This window comes from Pelophylax lessonae (genome assembly GCF_965119305.1).
Source record: "Pelophylax lessonae genome assembly, chromosome: 5".
Taxonomy (NCBI): domain Eukaryota; kingdom Metazoa; phylum Chordata; class Amphibia; order Anura; family Ranidae; genus Pelophylax; species Pelophylax lessonae.
Window position 1 is genome coordinate 209,243,827 of NC_138772.1, and position 23,872 is coordinate 209,267,698.

The window sequence follows — 23,872 nt, forward strand, 5'->3', positions numbered from 1 at the left end:
TAGCGCCCGTGTGTATATATACCTGCGCCAGTGCGCCAGCTAAATCCCGTGCTCAAAATGGCAGATAGACAGGTATTGGAAAGTGCGCTCCTGGTATTTATTGGTGCCCTGTTTGAGGAGGCCAGAGCACAGGAGGCAGCAGCAGGTGGGGCAGCACCTGAGGGAGCAGCTGGGGAAGCCACACCTCCAGTCCCTGTGCGCTTACTGCGCCAGCCACGAATATTTGCTCCACGGCTATATTTGGACAAGATGCGGGATTCGGATATCACGAGGAATTTCCGCCTAGAGCAGGAAGCAGTTCTACACCTCTACCAGCTCATAGAGGACAAAATAACACCTGACACACAGCGCTGCTATGCGGTGCCCGGCATGGTCAGGTTGCTGGTTACTTTGTACATATTAGGGCATAGCAGCTTCCAAGCCACTTCTGGAACTATAATGGGCATTAGCCAGGCCACAGTGTCCAGGGTGTTTATGTTGGTGATTGATGCCCTTCTGGAGATAGGGCCCCAATTTATCCACTGGCCACAGAATGAAAACGAGTGGAATCCGGCGGGCCCAGATGTCCCAAATACTAGGGGCAATTGATTGCACCCACGTGCCATCAGGCCACCCAGGAGCCACGAGATGGACTATCGCAACCGCAAGCAGTACCACTCCCTTAACATCCAATTGGTGTGTGACGCAAGACAGCGCATTATGAGTGCCAACACAGGTTTCCCAGGGTCGTGCCATGATTCGATGATTTTGGAAGAAAGCGAGCTATACACGATGTTTGAAAGTGGCGAAATGCCCCAAGGGTGGGTTATTGGTAAAGTATTATTTTCGGGGAACAACATAAACTCAAAGGTTACATACAGACATGGTTTTTTACATTATTGTTTATAGAGGAAGAGACAGATTAATAACCAACATATGTACACCCTGCTTAAACACAAGCCTACATAATGTATCCGTTGTGAGTTGGCAGGCTGGTTGCACACAACTAGATCCTCATCTGCTTGTATGCAAGCAGCCTGCCAGCACACAACTGAAACATTACAGAAGTTGTCTTAAAGTCAAATTAAGGTGGTTACCCAATCTGTAAATGCTGTACTAACACCACACAAGCAAAACACAAAAGTGATTCCAATGGTATTGACATATCAACAAAGTCATTTTCATAAGTGAGTCAATATTTGTTGGCTCAATATAGTGTAAAATATCTTCCAGAAGTAATGCCTATGCTAATACTTTAAAATTACAGTCCCACCTTTTGGTCTCCTTTTTTCAACTTAGATTAGGGATGGAGGCAATTAGACATATTTCATATGTGTCATGTCACTTTTTGCTAGTATGCTAATATAAGCACACACCTAGACACACAGATGAGCAGGTTGTGGCCCAAAATACATCATTGTCTCCCATTTTGTTGACAGTCATCTAAGGTCACATGATATGAAGAACTAATGTATATACTTTTTTTATTTCAGTCGATGCTGGTTACCCCCAGCTGACGTGGCTGATGGCTCCAATCAGGTACCCCCTGGGCCAACCACAACATAGTTACAACAGGGCCTTGCCGAGAAGCCGGGGGATCATTGAGTTGACCATAGGCCTTCTCAAATCCCGGTTTCTCTGCTTGGCCTGGCCCGGGGCGGAACTCCTGTACTCTCCTCCAAAGGCTTCCAGGATCATCCTGGCGTGCTGCGTGTTGCACAACATGTGCGTTGCTCGGGATGAATCCTGGCAGCTGATGGAGGAGAGGGAACCAGAGGTCCGTCAGCTGGTGGTTCCCAGGCAGCGGAGCACCGCTGCAGGGATGGCCACCCAGAATCGACTGGTCGCTAGCTACTTTACATGTATGTACTAGAACTGCTTGAGATACAGAATGTGTATTAACTTGCTACTTTGCAGAGTTGACACTCACAGGGAAACAGATGGCAATTAACATCTGCCAATTACACTTGCCATTCTAGATAACGTGTAGTCAACATTCCAAAACTGTTTTACTTGAGCAATAACACTAACCTGAAATCAAAAACATGTTGGTATTTGGAATAGTGGAGAGGGATGAGAAGACCTAGCAGGTGTTTAGTCGTGTCTGTGCCACCTGTGTAGTTATTGTCAACATGAAAGCCTGCTTGATATCTTATGGTGTATGTATTTTTCAGAATATGGACATCTTGGATAGGAATCATGGCATGTACCCTGGGAAGCCTGTGGTGATGGGCTGTCTCACAGGTGTGTATTAAAATCTTTGCAGAAATGATTTCTGGTTTGTGTAAGTTGTGTGAAAATGTGTAATTTCACTCCTGATGTAGAAAAGAATGAAATAAAAAATCAAGCTAGCGTGCAGTAAGATGTGATTTTCATGATGAAATGGCTTATCCTTTGATGTAATTTTCCAGTAGTGGTACTGCTTGCGGTTGTAGCCGGTAGAAACCCACCTTCATGGACTCCACTCGTCTTCATTTGTGGTCAGTGGATATTTTGGGAGGCACAAGCCCAGAACTGGCCTCGATCACCAACATGAACACCCTGGCACATCAGAAGTGGCTTGGAAGCTGAACAGCAACCTGGCCATGCCTGTCCTCTATGAGCTGGTAGAGGTGCAGAATTGCTTCTCGACTCTTCATGAACTTGATCAAGATATCCGAATCCCGCATCTTTGCCTAATGTAGCCATGGAGCAAAGATCGTGGGCTGGCGCAGTAAAGGCACAGGGACTGGAGACTAAATATGACCTTGCTGCATCCCTCCTTTTGCTGTAATCAAATAAAAGCTAATACATTTGCTAAGGAACATGTATTTCGTATTTTTTTATTACTTCAGACTTAAGCTGCCAATGCTGGGGTCTTGCACTTTACATGCTGCTTCTGCTGGTGATGTGAGGGGTTTGAATATAGGGTAGGGATGGGACAGTGTTGTGTTGAGGTGTGAGGCAAAGTGGAGAGTTGGACTATGAGGGGCTGTGTTGGTAAAATATGTAGAGGGTCCAATACCAGACACATATATGCTTGGTGTTCATCAAATTCAACAACCATGGTAATTTGTAAACGATTGCAGCTCCAGAAAAATATGACCACACTCATACACTTAAAATTGGGTTTGTTCCATTTGTGCTCTGTATATTTATCTAGGGCTCCCCTCCCCCCAAAAAAAAGCAAAAGCTTGATAGGGAAAATGCATCTAAGTGTTGTCATTGTTGCAATTTGAAACCATGACCTTGTTAACTCTAGTTAAGTTGCAAAGCAGTTAGCTATTCTGCAGAATCAAGTTGTTTTGGGAACAGAAAGGAGTGGCTTGAGGCTAAAATGCACATATAGCTAAGGTACTCAACATTCAAAAAGTGTGATGTTTTAATGTGGAGTTCAAACCCAGACAAAGATGAGATGATTAAATAGCTGTGCATGATGTGCAGTGGCGGTTTTAGGCACGGGCGGATGGGGCAGCCGCCCGGGGCGGCATCACATGGGGGGGCGGCACTCAGCACACGAACCTGGTGGAGTAAAAAGAAAAATCATCTGTGCTAGCCTGTGCCATGGCCGGGACTTGTCTCGCGCAGTGGGAGAGGCAGGAGGGGCTGTCTGACCTTATAGCTTGTCTCCCTGCGCTGAGTGCAGCTGTCACAATCCTCTTCATGCTCAGGATGGCCGGCGGGCGCCCTGCGATTGGGCGAACTGTGGTGGGGGCTGGCCTCTGTGCCTGTCCAATAGCCCTGCCCGCAGCTCCGCCCTCGCAATGACTTTGAACAGCGCGCGCTCAGATTCAGCAGACAGCCTTCAGCTACGGACTTCCTCCTCAACAGTGAGTCAGTGACAGTGTGCAGTGTCCGCCGACAGTGGGGGAGAGAGCAGAGTGAGTCAGACTTGTCAGACTGTTTTGCAAATGAATCAACCCATTCTCATGCCATGTCCTCTGTTAAGTTAGTGAAAGCTAGCCATAAGGAGAAGATAAAATGGAGTCCAAGAGAGGGAAACAATGGATAAAGCTGTCACAAATCTTTTTAACCGCTTGCAATCCAATCTTGTTGCCTCTGTCAATAACTGGCTTTGTCCCCAGTAAAAATACTTCACAGAAGATTATTCAGATACAAGTGCAATTACTTTCTGGAGCTCCCAGTGCACAGTCAGTAAGGTAACAAGGCAAAGACTGAAGAGCATTATATTTCAAGAGAACAGCTCTTATTCATCTCTGTTCCTGTGTGGCTCAGCACATGTCCAGTGACCTATCTAGATGGTTATTTAGGCATTTCAGTGTATATATTGAGATTTATAGGGATACTTGTGCAGGCATTGGAAGCTGTCATTTTTCTGTAAGGTACATGTTCTTGTGGGAATAATATGCTTTATCAGCAGGCACATAACTAGAAATGAGAGAACCCAATAGCAAGCTTATTAGAAGCTCCAAGGCTGCCATCTCTGACCGGCTATTAGTCTGGCAGTATTTTTGATCTATTGTCTTCTCTTTTTTTTTCTTTCTGAGTCCCTGACCTGGAAAAAGCATGCAGCTGATTTGCATGCTTGATGCAGAGCCAGAGTCACTGAATCGGAAAGAACTGAAGCCATTAGATCATTAAGAAAGAGAATGCTGCTCCACTGAAAAGCAATCCATTCTCAGATTGCTTTTCAGAGGCATTTACAGACAGTATGGAGGCAATGTCACCTTTTCACTGCTAGTTTTTTCTCCCTATATGCACCACCATTGTGCTGCAACTGCATGCAGTGCACATGGTTGCAGCAAGGCCCCATTCATCAGTAATGCCCACTAAACGCAACAGGGGGTATAATTTCTGCAGTTTATGAAGTTTTGTCATGTTATTTTTTTGGGGGGGGCGCCGGGAGGGAGTCTCGCCCGGGGAGCAATTTAATGTAGAACCGCCACTGATGATGTGACTTTGCAAGCACTTCACCGGGGATGTGTCATCATGTTATCTGCATGTACTTGTATATTTTTGAGCCATATAAATGATCCAATCTGTCAGATTTAACAAAAAACATATCTCTCCCCAACACAACTTAGGTGGAGATGGTCAGACTAGAACCTATGGCAGAGTGAGATGCATGAATCAGGGGATATGTGCAAGATACCACTAGACCACGGTGCTGTGTGTGAATGCTGCGTTCACATTCCCATAAGCATCACATAAGATCAACGCCGATCAAAGCGAAATTCACTGTTGGTTTAACGCTGTCCAATTCGCCACAGCGGGAGTTAATTGATTTTAACATGGCGAGAAAAAAAAAAAGCCAGAGCAGAGTTAGGCTGGAGGTTTAATGAATTAGGCCCTTGGTGTCACCGTTATCCGGAAATTTGTACGTGGACAACTTTTACACAAGCGTGTCACTATTTAGTCATCTTCTTGAATTACAAATTGGCGCATGTGGCACCGTGCGACCTAATCGCCGGGGCTTCCCCCAACGGCTTGTAAATTCCTGTCTTAGTCGCGGGGATAGAGCCTGCTTGAAAACTGACAAATTGCTTGCAGTGAAGTGGAGGGATACACGGGATGTTTTCGTTCTGTCCTCCCTTCACGCAGACACGACGATCCAAATTACTACGGCAACTGGCGTTATGGAGAAACCCCTCTGTGTCCGTGACTACAATCTTAACCACTTAAGCCCCGGAGGATTTGGCTGCTCAAAGACCAGGGCCTATTTTGCGATTCAGCACTGCGTGAATTTAATGGACAATTGCGCGGTTGTGCAAGGCTGTACCCAAATTAAATTGACATCCTTTTTTCCCACAAACAGAGCTTTCTTTTGGTGGTATTTGATCACCTGTGCGATTTTTACTTTTTGCGCTAAACAAAAAAAGAGCGACAATTTTGAAAAAATAACAATATTTTTCACATTTTTTTTATATGAAATTCCCCCAAAAAATAATGTAAAAATCTAACTTTTTATTTTCTAACAATTTGTTTTCTGCTACATATGTTTGGTAAAAAAAAAATCGCAATAAGCGTATTTTGATTGGTTTGCGCAAAAGTTATTGCGTTTACTAACTACGGGAAAGATTTATGTCATTTTTATTGTTTTTTTTTTTACTAGTAATGGCGGCGATCTGCGATTTTTTTGCGGGAATGCGACATTGCGGCGGACAGAACGGACCCTTGACTGACATTTTTGACACTTTTGGGAGTACCAGTGACATTACTACAGTAATCAGTGCAATGCATATGCACTGTTACTGTAAAAATGACACTGGCAGGGAAGGGGTTAACTTTATTAGTGATCAAGGGGTTAAATGTATCCCTAGGGGCGTGATTCTAACTGTGGGGGGGCATGGCTTGTGATGTAACCACAGAGCCATATGATCCTACATAACAGGATCGTATAGTCTCTGCAGTTACACCAGGGAGAATGACAGGCGGCTTTGTTTACATTAGCCGCCTGTCTTTCTCCCTCTCCAGCGGGAGCACATGAGTGACCGGTCACTCGTGCGGGGATGTTAGTGAACGAGCGGGGGTGGTAGCGCTCCTCCCGCGGCGTGCGCTCACCCCCTAGAGGCTCCTGGGTGAGTGACGTACCCCTACGTCGTTTTGCCCAGTAGGGGCTGACTGCCGCAGTAAATAGTCGTGCAGCGGTCGGCAAGTGGTTAATATGGGAGGGGTGGACCTTAACAACCAGTTTTTGGCGCCGTATTTAGTTGCCCGTAAAGCCAGACGCTGATACAAAAAAGTGTCTGTTTATTTATTCCAATTGGCTATGCTGAACGCCTTTGTCCTATACAGGGCATCAGGACGAACCAGGTCCTTCGGAGAATTCCAGGAAGAGATCATCAATGCCTACCTGTACCCAGGAGGTGTTCCTGCCCAACTTCCTCTTTAGATGCAGTGAGCCAGCTGCATGAGAGGCATTTTTCACATGTCCTGCCGAGTACCTCTACCCAAAGATGCCCCCAAAGAAGATGTCGTCTCTGTAGCAGGATTTAGGCATGATACCCATTATTATTGTCCCACCTCTCCTGACCAACCTGGTCTCTGCATCAGGGAATGTTTTGAGCGCTACCACATACTTCCATGTCGTGCTGTACCCTACACTAAAACTAGTAGAGTTTTAGTGTAGGGTACAGCACGACATAGTATAGGACACACAAACACAGGTTCTCGAAAGATGGCTATCGACATTTTGAGAGACCCTAAGCTGGAAAATTGCAGTTCACAAAAAAAAGTGTTAAAAAAAAAATACCTAAAAATATAAAATAAAAAAGCCAAAAACAGTTGTCGTCAGTTGATGGCATTTTGCCCCATCCATATTTCCTTCTATCCTGACAAGTGCTTCCATCCATGCTGCAGAGAAACTCCCCCATAACAGGATATTACCACCTCCATACCTTACTGTAGGAATGTTATTTGGATGGTGAGCTGTATTGGATTTCTGCCAGACATATCGTTTGGTATTGAGTCCAAATAATTCAATTTTAGTCTCCTCTGACCAGAGCACCTTTTTCCATGTGGTCTCAGAATCTTCAAGGTGCATTTTTTAATGTGCTCATATGAGACTAAAATTTTATTTTTTGTCCTCAACACCAAATGATATGTCTGGCAGATATCCAATACAGCTCACCATCCAAATACCATTCCAATACCAACATTTACACCTTTTTCGATTTGTAAGGATGTGACCATAAAGGAATTTGTTTTTTCTTGGAAAGTGGTGTACTTTTCTGTGCAACAAGCTTGCAGGGTGTCAAGTTACTAAAATGGGTTTACTAGTTTTACACGGCAAGATCGAGTGCACATATGTGGTTGTAATATTAATGATAGAATATTTGTTTCTTTTGCTTGCAGAAAAACACAATGATTGGCGCGGTAGTAGTAGGAGTTGGTATTGCTGGTTCTGTGAGGATCAGAGACCTTCTTAAGCCATTGCAGTCTAGTCCATCGGAAAATATGAAACTTGTTGGTTTTGTTTCAAGGTCAGTTTTTATGCAACATTTTAAATGTTTAAGCTGTAAATAAAATGTTTAATGGTTTTGTATATATTTATTTTATTATTTGTAAGACTAAAAAAAATATATATATATATATATATATATATCATTTTTTTTTACACATATATATGTGTATATGTGTGTGTGTGTGTATATGTATGTATGTATGCATGTGTGTATATATATATTTACAAAAAATGAGTAGAAACAGTCCTATTTTTAATATTAATTTTCCTGTCCCCCAGGCATATCATCAACCATACCAGTGACATAGGTGCCATTCATGGTGTGCCAGGAGCAGCTGTACTGTAGCAGACTATGCTGTTAAACATGTCTGCATGCAACCTGGTGTCCAAAAATGGTCCCCGGGGGACTCCTGAGTCTTCATTGATTTTTAACCACTTAAGCCCCGGAAGATTTTACCCCCTTCCTGACCAGGGGGTATTTTGCGATTCGGCACTGCGTGACTTTAATGGACAATTGCGCGGTCGTGCGACGCTGTACCTAAATGAATTTGACTTCTTTTTTTTCCCACAAACAGAGCTTTCTTTTGGTGGTATTTGATCACCTGTGCGATTTTTTTGATCATGCGCTATAAACAAATAAAGAGCATCAATTTCGCAAAAATAACAATATTTTTCAAATTTTTTTATATGAAATTCCCCAAAAAAAATGTAAAAATCAAATTTTTTTAACATTTTAGGTCAATTTGTTTTATGCTACATATTTTTGGTAAAAAAAAAATCGCAAAAAGCGTATTTTGATTGGTTTGCGCAAAAGTTATTGCGTTTACTAACTAAGGGAAAGATCTTTGTCATTTTTTTTTTTTAACGCGTAATGGCGGTGAGTTGCGATTTTTTTTGCGGGACTGCGACATTACAGCAGACAGATCGGACCCTTGACTGACATTTTTGACACTTTTGGGGTTACCAGTGACATTACTACAGTAATCAGTGCTATACATATGCACTGTTACTGTAAAATGACACTGGTAGTGAAGGGGTTAACTTTATTTGAGAGGGAGGGGTGGTGTGTGTCCCTAGGGGCGTGATTCTTACTGTGATTGGCTGTGGCTTGAAGTGTAGGAACAGTGATCAACGGTCCTACATAGTAGAACCATTTGATCACCATTCTTACACAGGGGAGAATGACAGGTGGCTTGTTTACATCAGCCGTCTGCCTTTCTCCCGCTGTCACGGACAAACCCGAGTGCCCGGCGGACATCGGGTCCGCCGGACACACGCGCGGGGGGGGGTCCGTGACCGAGCGGGAGCGCACCTCCGGCGGAGCGTGCTCGCTCCCCAGAGCCTCACAGGCTAGTGACGTACCCATACGTCACTTTGCCTGTGAGGGGCTGACCGCCGCAGTATATGTACTTGCAGCGGTCGGCAAGTGGTTAAGTACAACTATGTATAAAGTTTGATATTTTTATATTTTTTTGTGTGTTTTTTAAAATTTACCTTGTGAATTCTGAAATTAATAGTCCTGTACTTTTTGATTTGCTAGTGTGTTGACATTTTTTTATTATTTATATACAAACCGAATTCCAAAAAAGTTAGGACACTGTACAAATTGTAAGTAAAAAAGGAATGGACTAATTTACAAATCTCAAACTTATATTTATACAATATAATATAGATAACATATCAAATGTTGAAAGTGAGACATTTTGAAATGTCATGCCAAATATTGGCTCATGTTGAATTTCATGAGAGCTACACATTCCAAAAAAGTTGGGACAGGTAGCAATAAGAGACCGGAAAAGTTAAATGTACATATAAGGAACAGCGGAAAGACCAATTTGCAACATGATTGGGTATAAAAAGAGCCTCTCAGAGTGGCAGTGTCCCTCAGAAGTCAAGATGTGCAGAGGATCACCAATTCCCCCAATGTTGCGGCGGAAAATAGTGGAGCAATATCAGAAAGGAGTTTCTCAGAGAAAAATTGCAAAGAGTTTGAAGTTATCATCATCTACAGTGCATAATATCCTCCAAAGATTCAGAGAATCTGGAACAATCTCTGTGCGTAAGGGTCAAGGCCGGAAAACCATACAGGATGCCCGTGATCTTCGGGCCCTTAGACGGCACTGCATCACATACAGGAATGCTACTGTAATGGAAATCACAACATGGGCTCAGGAATACTTCCAGAAAACATTGTCGGTGAACACAATCCACTGGGCCATTCGCCGTTATTGGCTAAAACTGTATAGGCCAAAAAAGAGGCCATATCTAAACAGTTCTGTGGTCAGACGAATGAAAATTTGAAGTTGTTTTTGGAAAACTGGGACTCCATGTCATCCGGACTAAAGAGGACAAGGACAACCCAAGTTGTTATCAGCGCTCAGTTCAGAAGCCTACATCTCTGGGGTTGCATGAGTGTGTGTGGCATGGGCAGCTTACACATCTGGAAAGGCACCATCAAAGCTGAAAGGTATATCCAAGTTCTAGAACAACATATGCTCCCATCCAGACGTCGTCTCTTTCAGGGAAGACCTTACATTTTCCAACATGACAATGCCAGACCACATACTGCATCAATTACAACATCATGGCTGCGTAGAAGAAGGATCCGGGTACTGAAATGGCCAGCCTGCAGTCCAGATCTTTCACCCATAGAAAACATTGGGGCATCATAAAGAGGAAGGTGCGACAAAGAAGACCTAAGACAGTTGAGCAACTAGAAGCCTGTATTAGACAAGAATGGGACAACATTCCTATTCCTAAACTTGAGCAACTTGTCTCCTCAGTCCCCAGATGTTTGCAGACTGTTATAAAAAGAAGAGGGAATGCCACACCGTGGTAAACATGGCTTTGTCCCAACTTTTTTGAGATGTGTTGATGCCATGAAATTTAAAATCAACTTTTTTTTCCCTTTAAAATGATACATTTTCTCAGTTCAACCACTTCCCGCCCACCCTATTACAAAATGACAGCGGGAATGTGGTTGTGTTATCCTGACCGGACGTCATATGACGGCGGTAGGATAACACAGCTCTGGGCGCCCCCCGGGGGCACGCAGAGCGGCGATCGGTGATGCGAGGTGTCAGTCTGACACCCTGCATCTCCGATCTCGGTAAAGAGCCTCTGACGGAGGCTCTTTACCATGTGATCAGCCGTGTCCAATCACGGCTGGTCACATAGTAAATAGGAACAGCCGTTGATCGGCTTTCCTTAGTTCGTGCCTGACAGGCACGAGTAAAGGAGCGCCGATCGTCGGCTCCCCTGACAGGGGGGGGGGGTCGGCACTGGTAATCAGATCATTGATTACCAGTGCAGACCCTCGGGGGGGGATGCCACTAGATCCACCAGGGATGCCCACTATGACCCCAGGGATGCCCACTATGGCCACCAGGGATGGCAATCAGGGCTCAGGGAGCCCCCCATTGCCCTCCCCATCAGTGCTGCCCACCAGTGCCCTCCCTGTCAGTGCTGCCCACAAGTGCCCATCATTGCCATCCTTTAGTGTCGCCCACCAGTGCCCATTATTGCCCACCAGTGCCGCCTATCAGTGCCCATTAGTGCCCATCAGTGCCGCCCATCAGTGCCGATCAGTGCCGCCCATCAGTGCCCACCAGTGCCGCCTATCAGTGCCCATTAGTGCCCATCAGTGCCCATCAGTGCCACCTATCTGTGCCCATCAATGCCGCCTATCAGTGCCTAGCAGTGCCGCCTATCAGTGCCCACCAATGCTGCATATCTGTGCTACCTATCAGTGCCACATATCAGTGCCTATCAGTGCCGCATATCAGTTCCACCCCATCAGTGCCACCCCATCAGTGCCACCCCATCAGTGCCTCCTCATCAGTGCCTGTCAGTGCAGTCTCATCAGTGCAGGAAAAAACTTATTTATTTACAAAATTGTATAACATAAACAAAAAAACTTTTTTTTTTTTTCAAACTTTTCGGTCTTTTTTTATTTGTTTAGCAAAAAGGAAAAAACCCAGAGGTGATCAAATACCACCAAAAGAAAGCTCTATTTGTGGGGGGAAAATGACATAAATTTGGTGTAGGTACAGTGTTGCATGACCGCGCAATTTTCATTCAAAATGCAACAGCGCTAAAAGGGGAAAATTGGCCTGGGCAGGAAGGGAGGGAAGTGCCCTGTATTAAAGTGGTTAAACATTTGATATGTCATCTATGTTGTATTCTGAATAAAATATTGAAATGTGAAACTTCCACATCATTGCATTCTGTTTTTAGTCACAATTTGTACAATGTCCCAACTTTTTTGGAATCGGTTTGTATCATTTAAATATATATTTAAAAAAATATACATTTTATTTAATATATAATTTTGAAAGTTTTGCATTTTTCCAGTATGCTGAATGATCTTGGGAAAGGTACCTGTTGAGGCAGAGCAATTCATGCAGGGAATTTTTGCACATGGGTGCTCTGATCAGATCCACCTGTTATTTTTTTTTTTTTCAATGGATCTGATCAGAAGCTTAATGTGAGTCAATGGGCAGGCGAATGTAATTGGACATGCAGATAACCCATAACCCTGGTATTTTTTTACTGGGCGGTCCTCTTTCTCATAAAAGTGGTCCCTTTTGTGATCACAGGTGCCCCTTCCCGCCGCTTACCAGAGCCGTTGGTGGCGGGGAAAAGATCCCGTTCTCTCCCCTTCTAGGCAGGAAGTCGAGTGAGGGCAAGCTTTTTCTTCATAATTTCTTTTTTTTGCTTTTTAATGTAGATGTGAGATCTGAGGTCTTTTTGACCCCAGATCTCACATTAATGAGGACCTCTCCTGCTTATTTCGATTACAATGGATGTTTACATTCCTTGTAATAGGAATAAAACGGACAGTGTCAAAATAAAAGGGAAAATAAAAAGGGAAAAAAAAAATGTAAAGTGCCTCATCCCTCCAAGCTTACGCACAGAAGCGAACACATATTCAAGTCGCGCCCACATAGGTAAACGGTGTTCAAACCACACATGTATCGCCGCGATTGTTAGAGTGAGAGCAATAATTCTAGCCCTAGACCTTCTCTGTAACTCTAAACTGGTAACCTGTAAAAATCTTTAAAGCACAAGATTTTTAGGTACAAATGTTTGTCGCCATTCCACGAGCGTGCGCAATTTTGAAGCATGACATGTTGGCTATCTATTTACTTGGCGTAACATCTTTCACATTATAGAAAAAAATAGGGCTAACTTTACTGTTCAGTTTTTTTAAATGTAGTGAAATGTTTTTTTTTTACAAAATAATTGCGTTTTAACCACTTAAGCCTTTTTAACCACTTAAACTTTTTGTTTACAAGTTAAAATCAGTATTATTTCCTAGAAAACTACTTAGAACCCCCAATTGGAAAAATTACGAAAAATCACATTTCACTGCATTTAAAAAAAACTAAACAGTAAAGTTAGCCCATTTTTTTGTATATTGTAAAAGATGATATCACGCCGAGTAAATAGATACCCAACAAGTTACGGTTTAAAAGTGCACACACCCATGCGATGGCGACAAACTACGGTCAATAAAAATCTCAATAGGCGACGCTTTAAACATTTTTAACAGTTACCAGTTTAGAGTTAGAGTGTAGCTCTTTTTTTTTTTAATTATTGCTCACTCTCTGGCAATCGCGGTGATACCTCACATGTGTGGTTTGAACAGTGATTTCATTTGCGGCTCGATTTCCATATGCAATTTCTTTAGTGCGCGAGCTGACGGGGCGGCTAAAAAAATTTTTTTTTTCATTTCTATTTTTTTTTTTTTTTTTTAACTTTATCACAGGTTTTTAAAAAAAAAAAAAATCTGATCACTTTTATTGCTGTCACAAGCAATGTAAACAACCCTTGTGACAGTAATATGCAGTGACAGTTACTCTTTATGGAGGGATCTAAAAGACCCTAGACCCCTCCACTACACTTCCATGTATTCAAAACGCCGCAAACGGCATTTTTGAATACACTCGTTTTTTTAATTTGCCGCCTTAAGCAGCAGAGTGACGTGACGCCATGGACACCGCCTCTGGGTTATGTCATCGGAGACCCGATCGAAGCCGCTTCCGGCTTTGATCGGGACTCCATCCAGCCAGCAGACATGCCGGCTGGTTGCTTGGGTCTCCCGTTTGGAAGCGAGACCCGGGCAAAGCCGCGGAAGGCGGCGGGAGGGGGGAACGTCCCCTCCTGCTCGCCAGGGTAACGACCGAGTGGCTCCCGAGGCATGTTCTGCAAATGTTGGCATTACCACCGGAAAGCCGACTGCCGGCTCTGAACAATGGTACTGGGGTGATGCCTCTAGCTAGAGGTATCACCCCAGTATAACACCGCAAAGTCTGCCGACGTACCCCTACGTCACTTTGCAGTAAGTGGTTAAAGACTGCTGCACAAATACCGCGTGACAAACATATTGCAATGACCGTCATTTTATTCTCCAGAGTCTTTGCTAAAAAAATATATACAGTGGGTACGGAAAGTATTCAGACCCCCTTAAATTTTTCACTCTTTGTTATATTGCAGCCATTTGCTAAAATCATTTAAGTTCATTCTTCTTCCTCATGAATGTACACATAGCACCCCATACTGACAGAAAAACACAGAATTGTTGACATTGTTGCAGATTTATTAAAAAAGAAAAACTGAAATATCACATGGTCCTAAGTATTCAGACCCTTTGCTGGGACACTCATATATTTAACTCAGGTGCTTTCCATTTCTTCTGATCATCCTTGAGATGGTTCTACACCTTCATTTGAGCCCAGCTGTGTTTGATTATACTGATTGGACTTGATTAGGAAAGCCACACACCTGTCTATATAAGACCTTCCAGATCACAATGCATGTCAGAGCAAATGAGAATCATGAGGTCAAAGGAACTGCCTGAAGAGCTCAGAGACAGAATTGTGGCAAGGCACAGATCTGGCCAAGGTTACAAAAAGATTTCTGCTGCACTTAAGGTTCCTAAGAGCACAGTGGCATCCATAATCCTCAAATGGAAGACATTTGGGACGACCAGAACCCTTCCTAGAGCTGGCCGTCCGGCCAAACTGAGCTATCGGGGGAGAAGAGCCTTGGTGAGAGAGGTAAAGAAGAACCCAAAGATCACTGTGGCTGAGCTCCAGAGATGCAGTCAGGAGATGGGAGAAAGTTGTAGAAAGTCAACCATCACTGCAGCCCTCCACCAGTCGGGGCTTTATGGCAGAGTGGCCCGACGGAAGCCTCTCCTCAGTGTAAGACACATGAAAGCCCGCATGGAGTTTGCCAAAAAACACCTGAAGCACTCCAAGATGGTGAGAAATAAGATTCTCTGGTCTGATGAGACCAAAATAGAACTTTTTGGCCTTAATTCTAAGCGGTATGTGTGGAGAAAACCAGGCACTGCTCATCACCTGTCCAATACAGTCCCAACAGTGAAGCATGGTGGTGGCAGCATCATGCTGTGGGGGTGTTTTTCAGCTGCAGGGACAGGACGACTGGTTGCAATCGAGGGAAGGATGAATGCGGCCAAGTACAGGCATATCCTGGACAAAAACCTTCTCCAGAGTGCTCTGGACCTCAGACTGGGCCGAAGGTTTACCTTCCAACAAGACAATGACCCTAAGCACACAGCTAAAATAACGAAGGAGTGGCTTCACAACAACTCCGTGACTGTTCTTGAATGGCCCAGCCAGAGCCCTGACTTAAACCCAATTGAGCATCTCTGGAGAGACCTAAAAATGGCTGTCCACCAACGTTTACCATCCAACCTGACAGAACTGGAGAGGATCTGCAAGGAGGAATGGCAGAGGATCCCCAAATCCAGGTGTGAAAGACTTGTTGCATCTTTCCCAAAAAGACTGCTGGCTGTATTAGATCAAAAGGGGGCTTCTACTAAATACTGAGCAAAGGGTCTAAATACTTAGGACCATGTGATATTTCAGTTTTTCTTTTTTAATAAATCTGCAAAAATGTCAACAATTCTGTGTTTTTCTGTCAGTATGGGGTGCTATGTGTACATTCATGAGGAAGAAGAATGAACTTAAATGATTTTAGCAAATGGCAATATAACAAAGAGTGAAAAATGCCTGATTTCAACTTGTAAACAACAAGTGTCAGAAATAGAATATTTTTTAAAGCGGAGTTCCGCCCCCACTTAAAAAAATTAAAAGTCAGCAGCTACAAATACTGTAGTTGCTGACTTTTAAATAGTAGAACTTACCTGTCCAGGGAGCCCGCGATATCGGCACCCGAAGCCGATTTACATATCGGCTCTCGAGTGCCGCCGCTGCTGTCCAGGGTAGGGGAACCTGGCCGTGAAGCCTTTCGGCTTCACTGCTGGTCCCCTACTCCGCATGTGCAAAGCGCTTCTAATTGGCCCAGCGGCGGAGGAAAAAGGAGGGGGCCAAACTTCCGAGGGACAGCGCCGTGGAGCTGTCTCCCAGGAATTGGGGAAGGGTACCTGTCAAAAACAGGTACCCGTTCCCTCCTCCCCCCTGAAAGGTGCCAAATGGGGCACTGGAGGGGGGGGGGAGGAAGCAGATCGGCGGAGTTCCACTTTTGAATGGAACTCCGCTTTAAATCTGCATCTATTAAACGAATACCTGGGAAAAGGTGACTGTGCTGAACCAGTTGTGCAGGCATGTTCTCCCAATGTTGGTATCGGGCAGCATGCGCCACGTAGTGATACACAGCAAGGGCTGGAGTTAGTGCATATAGACAGGAAGGGGATACAACGGGACTAAAGGAAAGGAAACCGCACTGAGCTGCAAAAAAGTTAAAAACAGAAAATGGATAAATTAAATAATTTTTAATTTTTAAAAGAAGTGGTAATTGTTTGCTTTAGCAAACTAAATGTCATCCAGTTAGGGTTTACATCTACATTAAATATTTACAGTTTCTATCCAGCATAGTACCAGCCAGGCAAAGCTGAACTAAGCATATTAACGCCTCTCAAGCCTCAGACAAACCTGAATGAGTCATAGCAGTGACGTATGACTCCTCTAACCTTGATCTGTACAGTTCATATAGGCTTTCAATTGGAGAGAGAGCGAGAGACTGAAAGCACACGGTTACTGCTGTACTCTCTGTCCAAAAAGGAAAAAAAAAAAAAAAAAATATATATATATATATATATATATATATATATATATATATATATATATATAAAATGCTGTCTGTGTCCCCTGTTGAGGGGTTCTTCCCCACTACCCTGTGGTGCCTGTCACCGATCTTTTGAACAAGATGTAAGGAGAAATAAAATGTTCTATTTTTAAAATTAAAAGGTTAAAAAACTGGTTGTGTATATGCATATAATATACTTGAGTGTTTTGTAAATCCTTTTTGACATCAAAATGTTATTCTTCAGGAGGGACCTTGGGGAGTATAATGGTGTGAAACAAATTGGCCTGGAAGAGGCACTAGGACGCAGTGATGTTGATGCTGCTTTTATTTGCACGGACAATCAAAACCATGAGGAAAGTATAAGGTAATAATTTTTTGGAGATTTCTATTGACTAGATCAGAATGTTCTGTGTGTGTGTGTGTGTTTTTTATTCCTTATTTAATTTGATCATATGGAGAACTTCACATATCCAAACATTACATGTTTGAAAAGAGAATACAGACTCCTTTTGATTTAGGCCCCTTTCACACGAAGAGTCCTCAGATGAAGTCCAGCTGTCAGTTTTTTAGGCAGACCTGATCGGACCCTTTATTCAGCCCTGTGGACCGGTGGGTGTAAACGGACTCGTGTCTATGCAGTTTTAATCTATAACTTAATTTTCTTTTTCATGATGGGAAATAAAATGTCGGCAAATCCATGACGATAAACAATTTATGTACCTTACTACTACGCAAGGCAGTTTGTAAAGAAGTGTTAAATAATGATGGCACCGGTAAAAACCAGAGCAGGTGTCTAGCCTGTATGATGAAGAAATCCCACGAGCAACCAAGTGTTGATATATTTGCTGCAACACTCCACTAACTCACACAGTGCAAATAATATATACCAAAAAAGTTGCACAAAAATATATAGTAAACTGTATATATGATCTTAAACAATATGTATATAAATAACCTCCAACACGTAAAAAGTATAAATAATATCCTAATATAAGAATAGCAGGTCTCATTATAAATAAATACTATAAAACATGGGTGTCCAACCTTTTGGCTTCTCTGGGCCACATTGAGTGTAGAGAAATTTTCTCGGGCCGCATATAAAATATATACTATAGTTAAGGTAGATAAGTAATAAAACGTCCTTCCTGCGCCACCGACCCCCCCTCCCCCCCCCCCCCGCACTAATTTAACACAACTAGAAGATGATCAAATGAAATGGAATCAGTATACGGAGAGATATTAAAGAAACACTCTAACCACCATGACCACTTCAGTGATTTGAAGTGATGATGGTGGTAGGAGTCAGAAACACTGCACATGCTGGGATATTTACAGTTATGTGCTGGGGAATAGTTGCACCCCTAGCACATATGACTTAGGCAGCCAGAAAATGTAATGTCCTTATTTATACATGTATGAACAAGGACATGACATATTATGACAAAACACAACTGGTTAATATAAAAACATATTGCAACAATTTACACACGCTAATGCACATACCTTTTCTACTTATTTTGCAGACTGCTGCCGGTTACTGCTGCCGGATACTTCTGGTGCGATTACTGCTGGTGGTTACTGCTGGTGGGTACTGCTGGTCATGACGTTGGGTACTGCTGGAGGAAGAGCTGCTGCTTCCTGTATGGCTCCTGTCACAGGCGGAGTGCATTTCATATCACTCCGCCTGTGACAGAGCTTGAACTATACAGGAAGCAGTGACTGTCACTGACTGCAGGCATGCTAAGTCTCCCGCGGCAGCCGGGGGATCGCATGGCACTTGCAGCCTAATGCATGCCCTTCCAATGCAGCCCAAACAGTGCCATCCAATGCAGCTTCACCAGTGCGTGCCAGGAGGGCACAACCAAAAGTAAGCAGCCAATTGTTGTAACTAGCATATAGTTTCAATAAATGAAAGCGGAGTTCCGGGCACAAAAACAACATTTTTTTTTGTGCCCCTCCGCTAGGTAGACCTGACCTGAAAAGGAATTGGATAGTTATTTTTTTTTTTTTTGTTCACTCACCTTTTAATTGAAGATCGTAAATACTCACCTCAGAGTACTTCCTCCCTCGGAGCCGCGGCTCACCCCATCACTTCCTGTCTCGCTATGATTCCTGGGAGCTGAACGTCATAGCTCCCAGGAATCAATGCGACGGCACCGGCCCCGCTCGTCATTTCCGGGCGACGCCGCATTCCCCTGCTAAACAGCTTCTGGGCATGCCCAGAAGCTGTGGAGGAATGCGGCGCCGCGCCGGAAGTGACGAGAGGGGCCGGTGCAGGCGCATTCTGGGACAAGAAGACGCGGAAGAAGACACAGAAGAGGACCGCGCCGGCTTCAGCTGCCCACAAGAGAGATGGAAACGCTGTGGAAGAAATTTTATAAGTAAGTATTTCTTCTAAAAGGTAAGTGCGAACCGGGACAGATCAGAGGCTAGCCGTTGTGGAATGTACTAGCCCTGACTGTCCCGGGGGTATGCTTATTGAAAATTGACTTCTGTGCCCGGAACTCCGCTTTAACAATATTACACTATGTTGGCTCTTTATGTGTCTTCCTACATATGGGCTCTATTTTTATCTGCATGAGTACAAATAATGGAGGAGTGAGAGAAAGGAGCATCACATTCTGTTTAAAGCTACATCTAATTTAAAGTGAAGAGGAAGAGTCCGTAAGGTTTGATCCACCTAATTAAAAAGGGATCGCAGGCGTTTGGGGTCCTTGTGACCTACCTGAATTCGGTAAGAAGCAAAGAGTGGCACACCCAATCACCGGAGCACTAAGGCTCCATTCACACCTGGGCGTTTTCAGCTCCAAAAATGCTCAAAAGAAACGCTTCCAAAACGCCCAACAAGTAAAACCCCATTCATTTAAATGGCCCCTGTTCACATCTGAGCGTTTTGCAAAACGCCTGTAGCTGAAAAAAGTACATGAGCTTCTTTTTGGGCTGATTACCAGCGTTTTTGATAGATGTCAATGAAAAACGCCTGAAAAAATCGCGGTAAAATCGCGGTAAAAATCGTGGTAAAATCGCGGTAAAAAACGCTACGCTCAAGTGTGAATGCAGCCTTAAGATCCAAGCAACAAATATTAATATATGGTATATATTATCATTTTTTTGTCGCACGAACAAGAACTTTATTTGATCTCGCACAAACACGATGTGTGTCACTTGCACTTTAAGTAAATATTGATTTTATAAATTTTGATAATTTTGATATTATATGTATTGCACACATATGTGCCACCAGCATTTATACCATTTCTTATGATATTTCATGTGATTTTGTAGTTGTTTTTATATGTGATCGCTTAATAATTTATATAATTTTACATCAGATAAATATAATTAGGTCTGATATAGTCATCGTTACATCCAAGATCACCAGCGCCTTTTTACCACTTTTTTTATCTCTATATTATTTATATACATATTGTTTAAAATCATATATACAGTTTACTATATATATTTTTGCGCAACATTTTTGGTGTCTAGTCTATTGACTAGTACCATGTTGAAAATGTAATCATCCTGGGTAAACCATAAAGTAGTCTAGAGCTGGTCAATACCTTCTGGGATCTGGATAGAGCTAGGATGATTGGTGGTAAGACATCTACCCATCCAGGAAGTTTGTGTGCCAGTCACCATGTTGCTGATTTGGCTGTCACTTGCCAGCAGTTTCCCATCTTTAAAATGGGCAATTGTCTATCCCGCTTCCACTTGGATCGCCAAGGCGATCACAGCATGTACTCCAACTAGTGATGCCCATCTCCTAATATATTTTTTTTTTAAATAATCTTTATTCCTAATATAGTTAATGTGCCCCAACATGAACTGTTGTATCAGACTTTCAAATGACACCTGTCAGTATGTACCTTTTTGGGAGCTGTAAGATGCAAGCTCTGGGCTGTTATACTTTACTAGTGAGTAATGACATCTGACACACACTTGCTCCTAGTCAGTACCTCACCAAGCAGTAAGGGAAGGATCAGCATGACAGCCCTGGAGCTTTCCTCCTCAGGTACTCCTAAGTCAGCAGTGGTAGCACTCATGTATCTTTGCGGAAGGTTCTTTCAAGATCTTAAGATCTATACAATACATCAGTAAACTCAGAACACTATTAAACAAATTTTCCAATATGGGACAATTAACTATTGCACTATTTAAAGTGCAACTTCTGGTGAAACTTTAACCACTTCAGCCCCGGAAAGCTTTTACCCCCTTTCTGACCAGGCCCTATTTTGCGATTCGGCACTGCGTTACTTTAACGAACAATTGCGCGGTCATGCGACGCTGTACCCAAAATAAATTTAAGTCCTTTATTTCCCACAAATAGAGCTTTCTTTTGGTTGTATTTGATCACCTCTGCGATTTTTTTTTTTTTTTTTTTTTGCGATATAAACAAAAAAGAGCAACAATTGTGGAAAAAATACAATATTTTTCACATTCTACTATAGGAAATTCCCAAAAAAAATTTAAAATCAAAATTTTTTAACATTTTAGGCCAATTTGTTTTCTGCTACATATTTTGGGTAAAAAAAAAAAAAATCGCAATAAGCGTTTCTCTTACGTCCTCCGACAGTCGCCGCCCACTTCATATTCATCACCAATGGGGTTATGTCCTTTATTCCGTAGGAGTAGCTAGGCAATAGAATATGTTAGTACAAAGACTTTTTAACATATCCCACCCCCAGGGGGTGGTCCCCTCAGTACATAACCCTCCACTTCCTGTATCCAACTCAGTTTCATTTGTCTAGCTGTCAGGAGTAGCTGGAAGTTTCTGTGCTGGGGCACCTTGTCTCAGCTCTCTTTCCTTTCTTTGGATTTTATTTGAGTTTTTTCTCTCTTTCTTGTTAGCTGTTATTTTACCAGCGTTAGTTAGTTCTTCTGATGAAGAGGATCATGCGGGCTGCGTCTCGGGCTGACCCCCCTGGTAGCAGGCTGTGGGTCAGTGGCTTCTCAGCCCGCCATCGAGCGTTCAGTCAGGTATCGCTCCTGAGTTATCTGAACGACCCATCCCTGTTCCGTGCAGGGATGCTAGGTGAGGTGGCTACCTCACTGGACGCTGTGCGGTTTCTCAACCCACCTTCTGATGCGTCCTGGATGCGACTCTCCCTGCCTCATGTGCAGCGGTTTGTTCGCCTGTGCGGGTCCCCCACGCCATGTGAGAGGTAAGTGTATTTATGTGGGGACCTGTCTGTCTGGGGGGTGTCAGTCTGGGACTGTGTACCTTGCCCTGTGTTCACACTATTACTGTTTCCCTATCTCTCACATTGCATGCTGTGGGCTGCAGGAGGGGGGGCTGGCTGCACTCTGTGTCAGTTTTCTGTCTGTGTGAACGGCTGTGTGCTGTGGGGCTTGAGTTTCTCATGCTTGGGGCACATTACAGCGCCGCTGCGGCGGTTTACCATGTTCCTTTTTTGGGCAGATGGTGTGTTTTACTTCTCCCTCATGGGGTGTGGGAGCGGCGGTTTCGGCGCCAAACGGCGCCATTTTGACTGCGATCGCTCCGGCCGCATGTTTTACATGCATGGCGGCCATTTTCTTGTAGCCTCCATAGGCTTTCATAGAGCGCCCTGTATGCCAGCATTTCCTTTCCTTCAGGAGCACCGCAGGCAGCAGCAGCAGCACCGATCTCTCCAGGTTCATTTCTTTTTATTCCCTGTACCCTGCCTTGGTATACTTGTCCCTGTGGGGGTCCCTTGTGTGGGATGCTTAGTGTGAGTGGGCTACGATCGCAGCGCTCTCTTAAAGGGGCGGTCACCCATTTATTTTTGCTGCTACAAGGGCATGGATTTTCAGGAATACTAGTTTCCTGCCAATTTAGGGGGAAGCCGGGGGACTGCGTTTTCCCCCCCCCGGGGGGGGATTTGGCTGCGATTGTGGCTAGCCTTGCGACTCAGGTGCAAATGCTGGTGGTTGCTCAATCCTCTAAAAGGCCCAGAGTTTTCAATTTCCTCTGTTTCAAGAGGGTGATGGTACTGGGGCTGCTGGGGCAGAGATCTCCTTATCGGGGTCTCGTTCCTCCCGGGACCTTATAGGGTCAGTAATGGAGGCTGAGGTAGAGGGGGTTGATAATTCTCCCCCTGGCTCGTCTGAAGAGCTTGCGCTCATGGATGAATTGGTTGCTTCTATCAAGCAAGCTCTGCGTTTGGAGGAGGAAACATGTCCTCCAGCTGCCTTGGCGGCTTATGGGACGCAGAAAAGGCGCATATCATCGCAGATGTTTCCATGCACTGATGATTTTCAGCGCGCTGTGAAAGAACGATGGCGTACTATGCGCAAACCTTTTGCTGTACCAAGTAGGTTTAAGCTGCGCTATCCTTTTACGCCCGCTACTGATGGGCGTTGGTGTGTCCCACCTCCGGTGGACCAGGCGTTAGCAGTTTTGAACAAGTCCACTGCGATTCCTGCTGCAGACACCCCGGTGTTCCGGGATGCCACGGACAAGAGGATGGAGTCCTTTGCCCGTCGTACCTATTCTATTATGGGTTCTATGTTGAAAGCTTTATTGCTTCACTTATGGCGGCCCAGGCGGTCGCGAACTGGACGCAGGTGCTTAGGCGTGTCCTGGTGGCTGATTCTGCCTCCCAGGCGACTTTGGATATGGTGGATCAAATCCACCAGGGTGTCATGTATTTGTGTGATGCGGACCTGGATATGGTTCCGTTGGCTGCACGTGTACACAGTGTGGCGGTGTTATCTCGCCGCCTGGTTTGGTTGAAGTGTTGGTCTGTGGATCAATCTTCACGTAAGACCTTGGCCAATCTGCCGTTTGATGGTTCTCGCCTTTTTGGCGAATCCCTGGATGGCCTAATTAAAGGGGTCATGGGGGGTAAGAGCACGCTCTTACCTCAATCCCACTAGACTAAGACGGCTCCTGGAAAACAGAATGCTTTCTTTCGGCCCCCTCAGGGG

The 23,872-nt window shown here is 44.0% G+C and overlaps 1 protein-coding gene across 1 annotated transcript in view; it reads left to right on the forward strand.

Moving 5' to 3' along the window:
- BLVRA (biliverdin reductase A) overlaps nt 1–23,872 on the forward strand; it is a 58,994-nt gene that overhangs the window by 24,278 nt on the left and 10,844 nt on the right. The window contains exons 2-3 of the mRNA XM_082259515.1: nt 7,774–7,901; nt 17,205–17,324. Coding sequence (XP_082115641.1) covers nt 7,783–7,901; nt 17,205–17,324 — 239 coding nt within the window. The 5' untranslated portion in view covers nt 7,774–7,782. The remainder of the gene's footprint in view (nt 1–7,773; nt 7,902–17,204; nt 17,325–23,872) is intronic.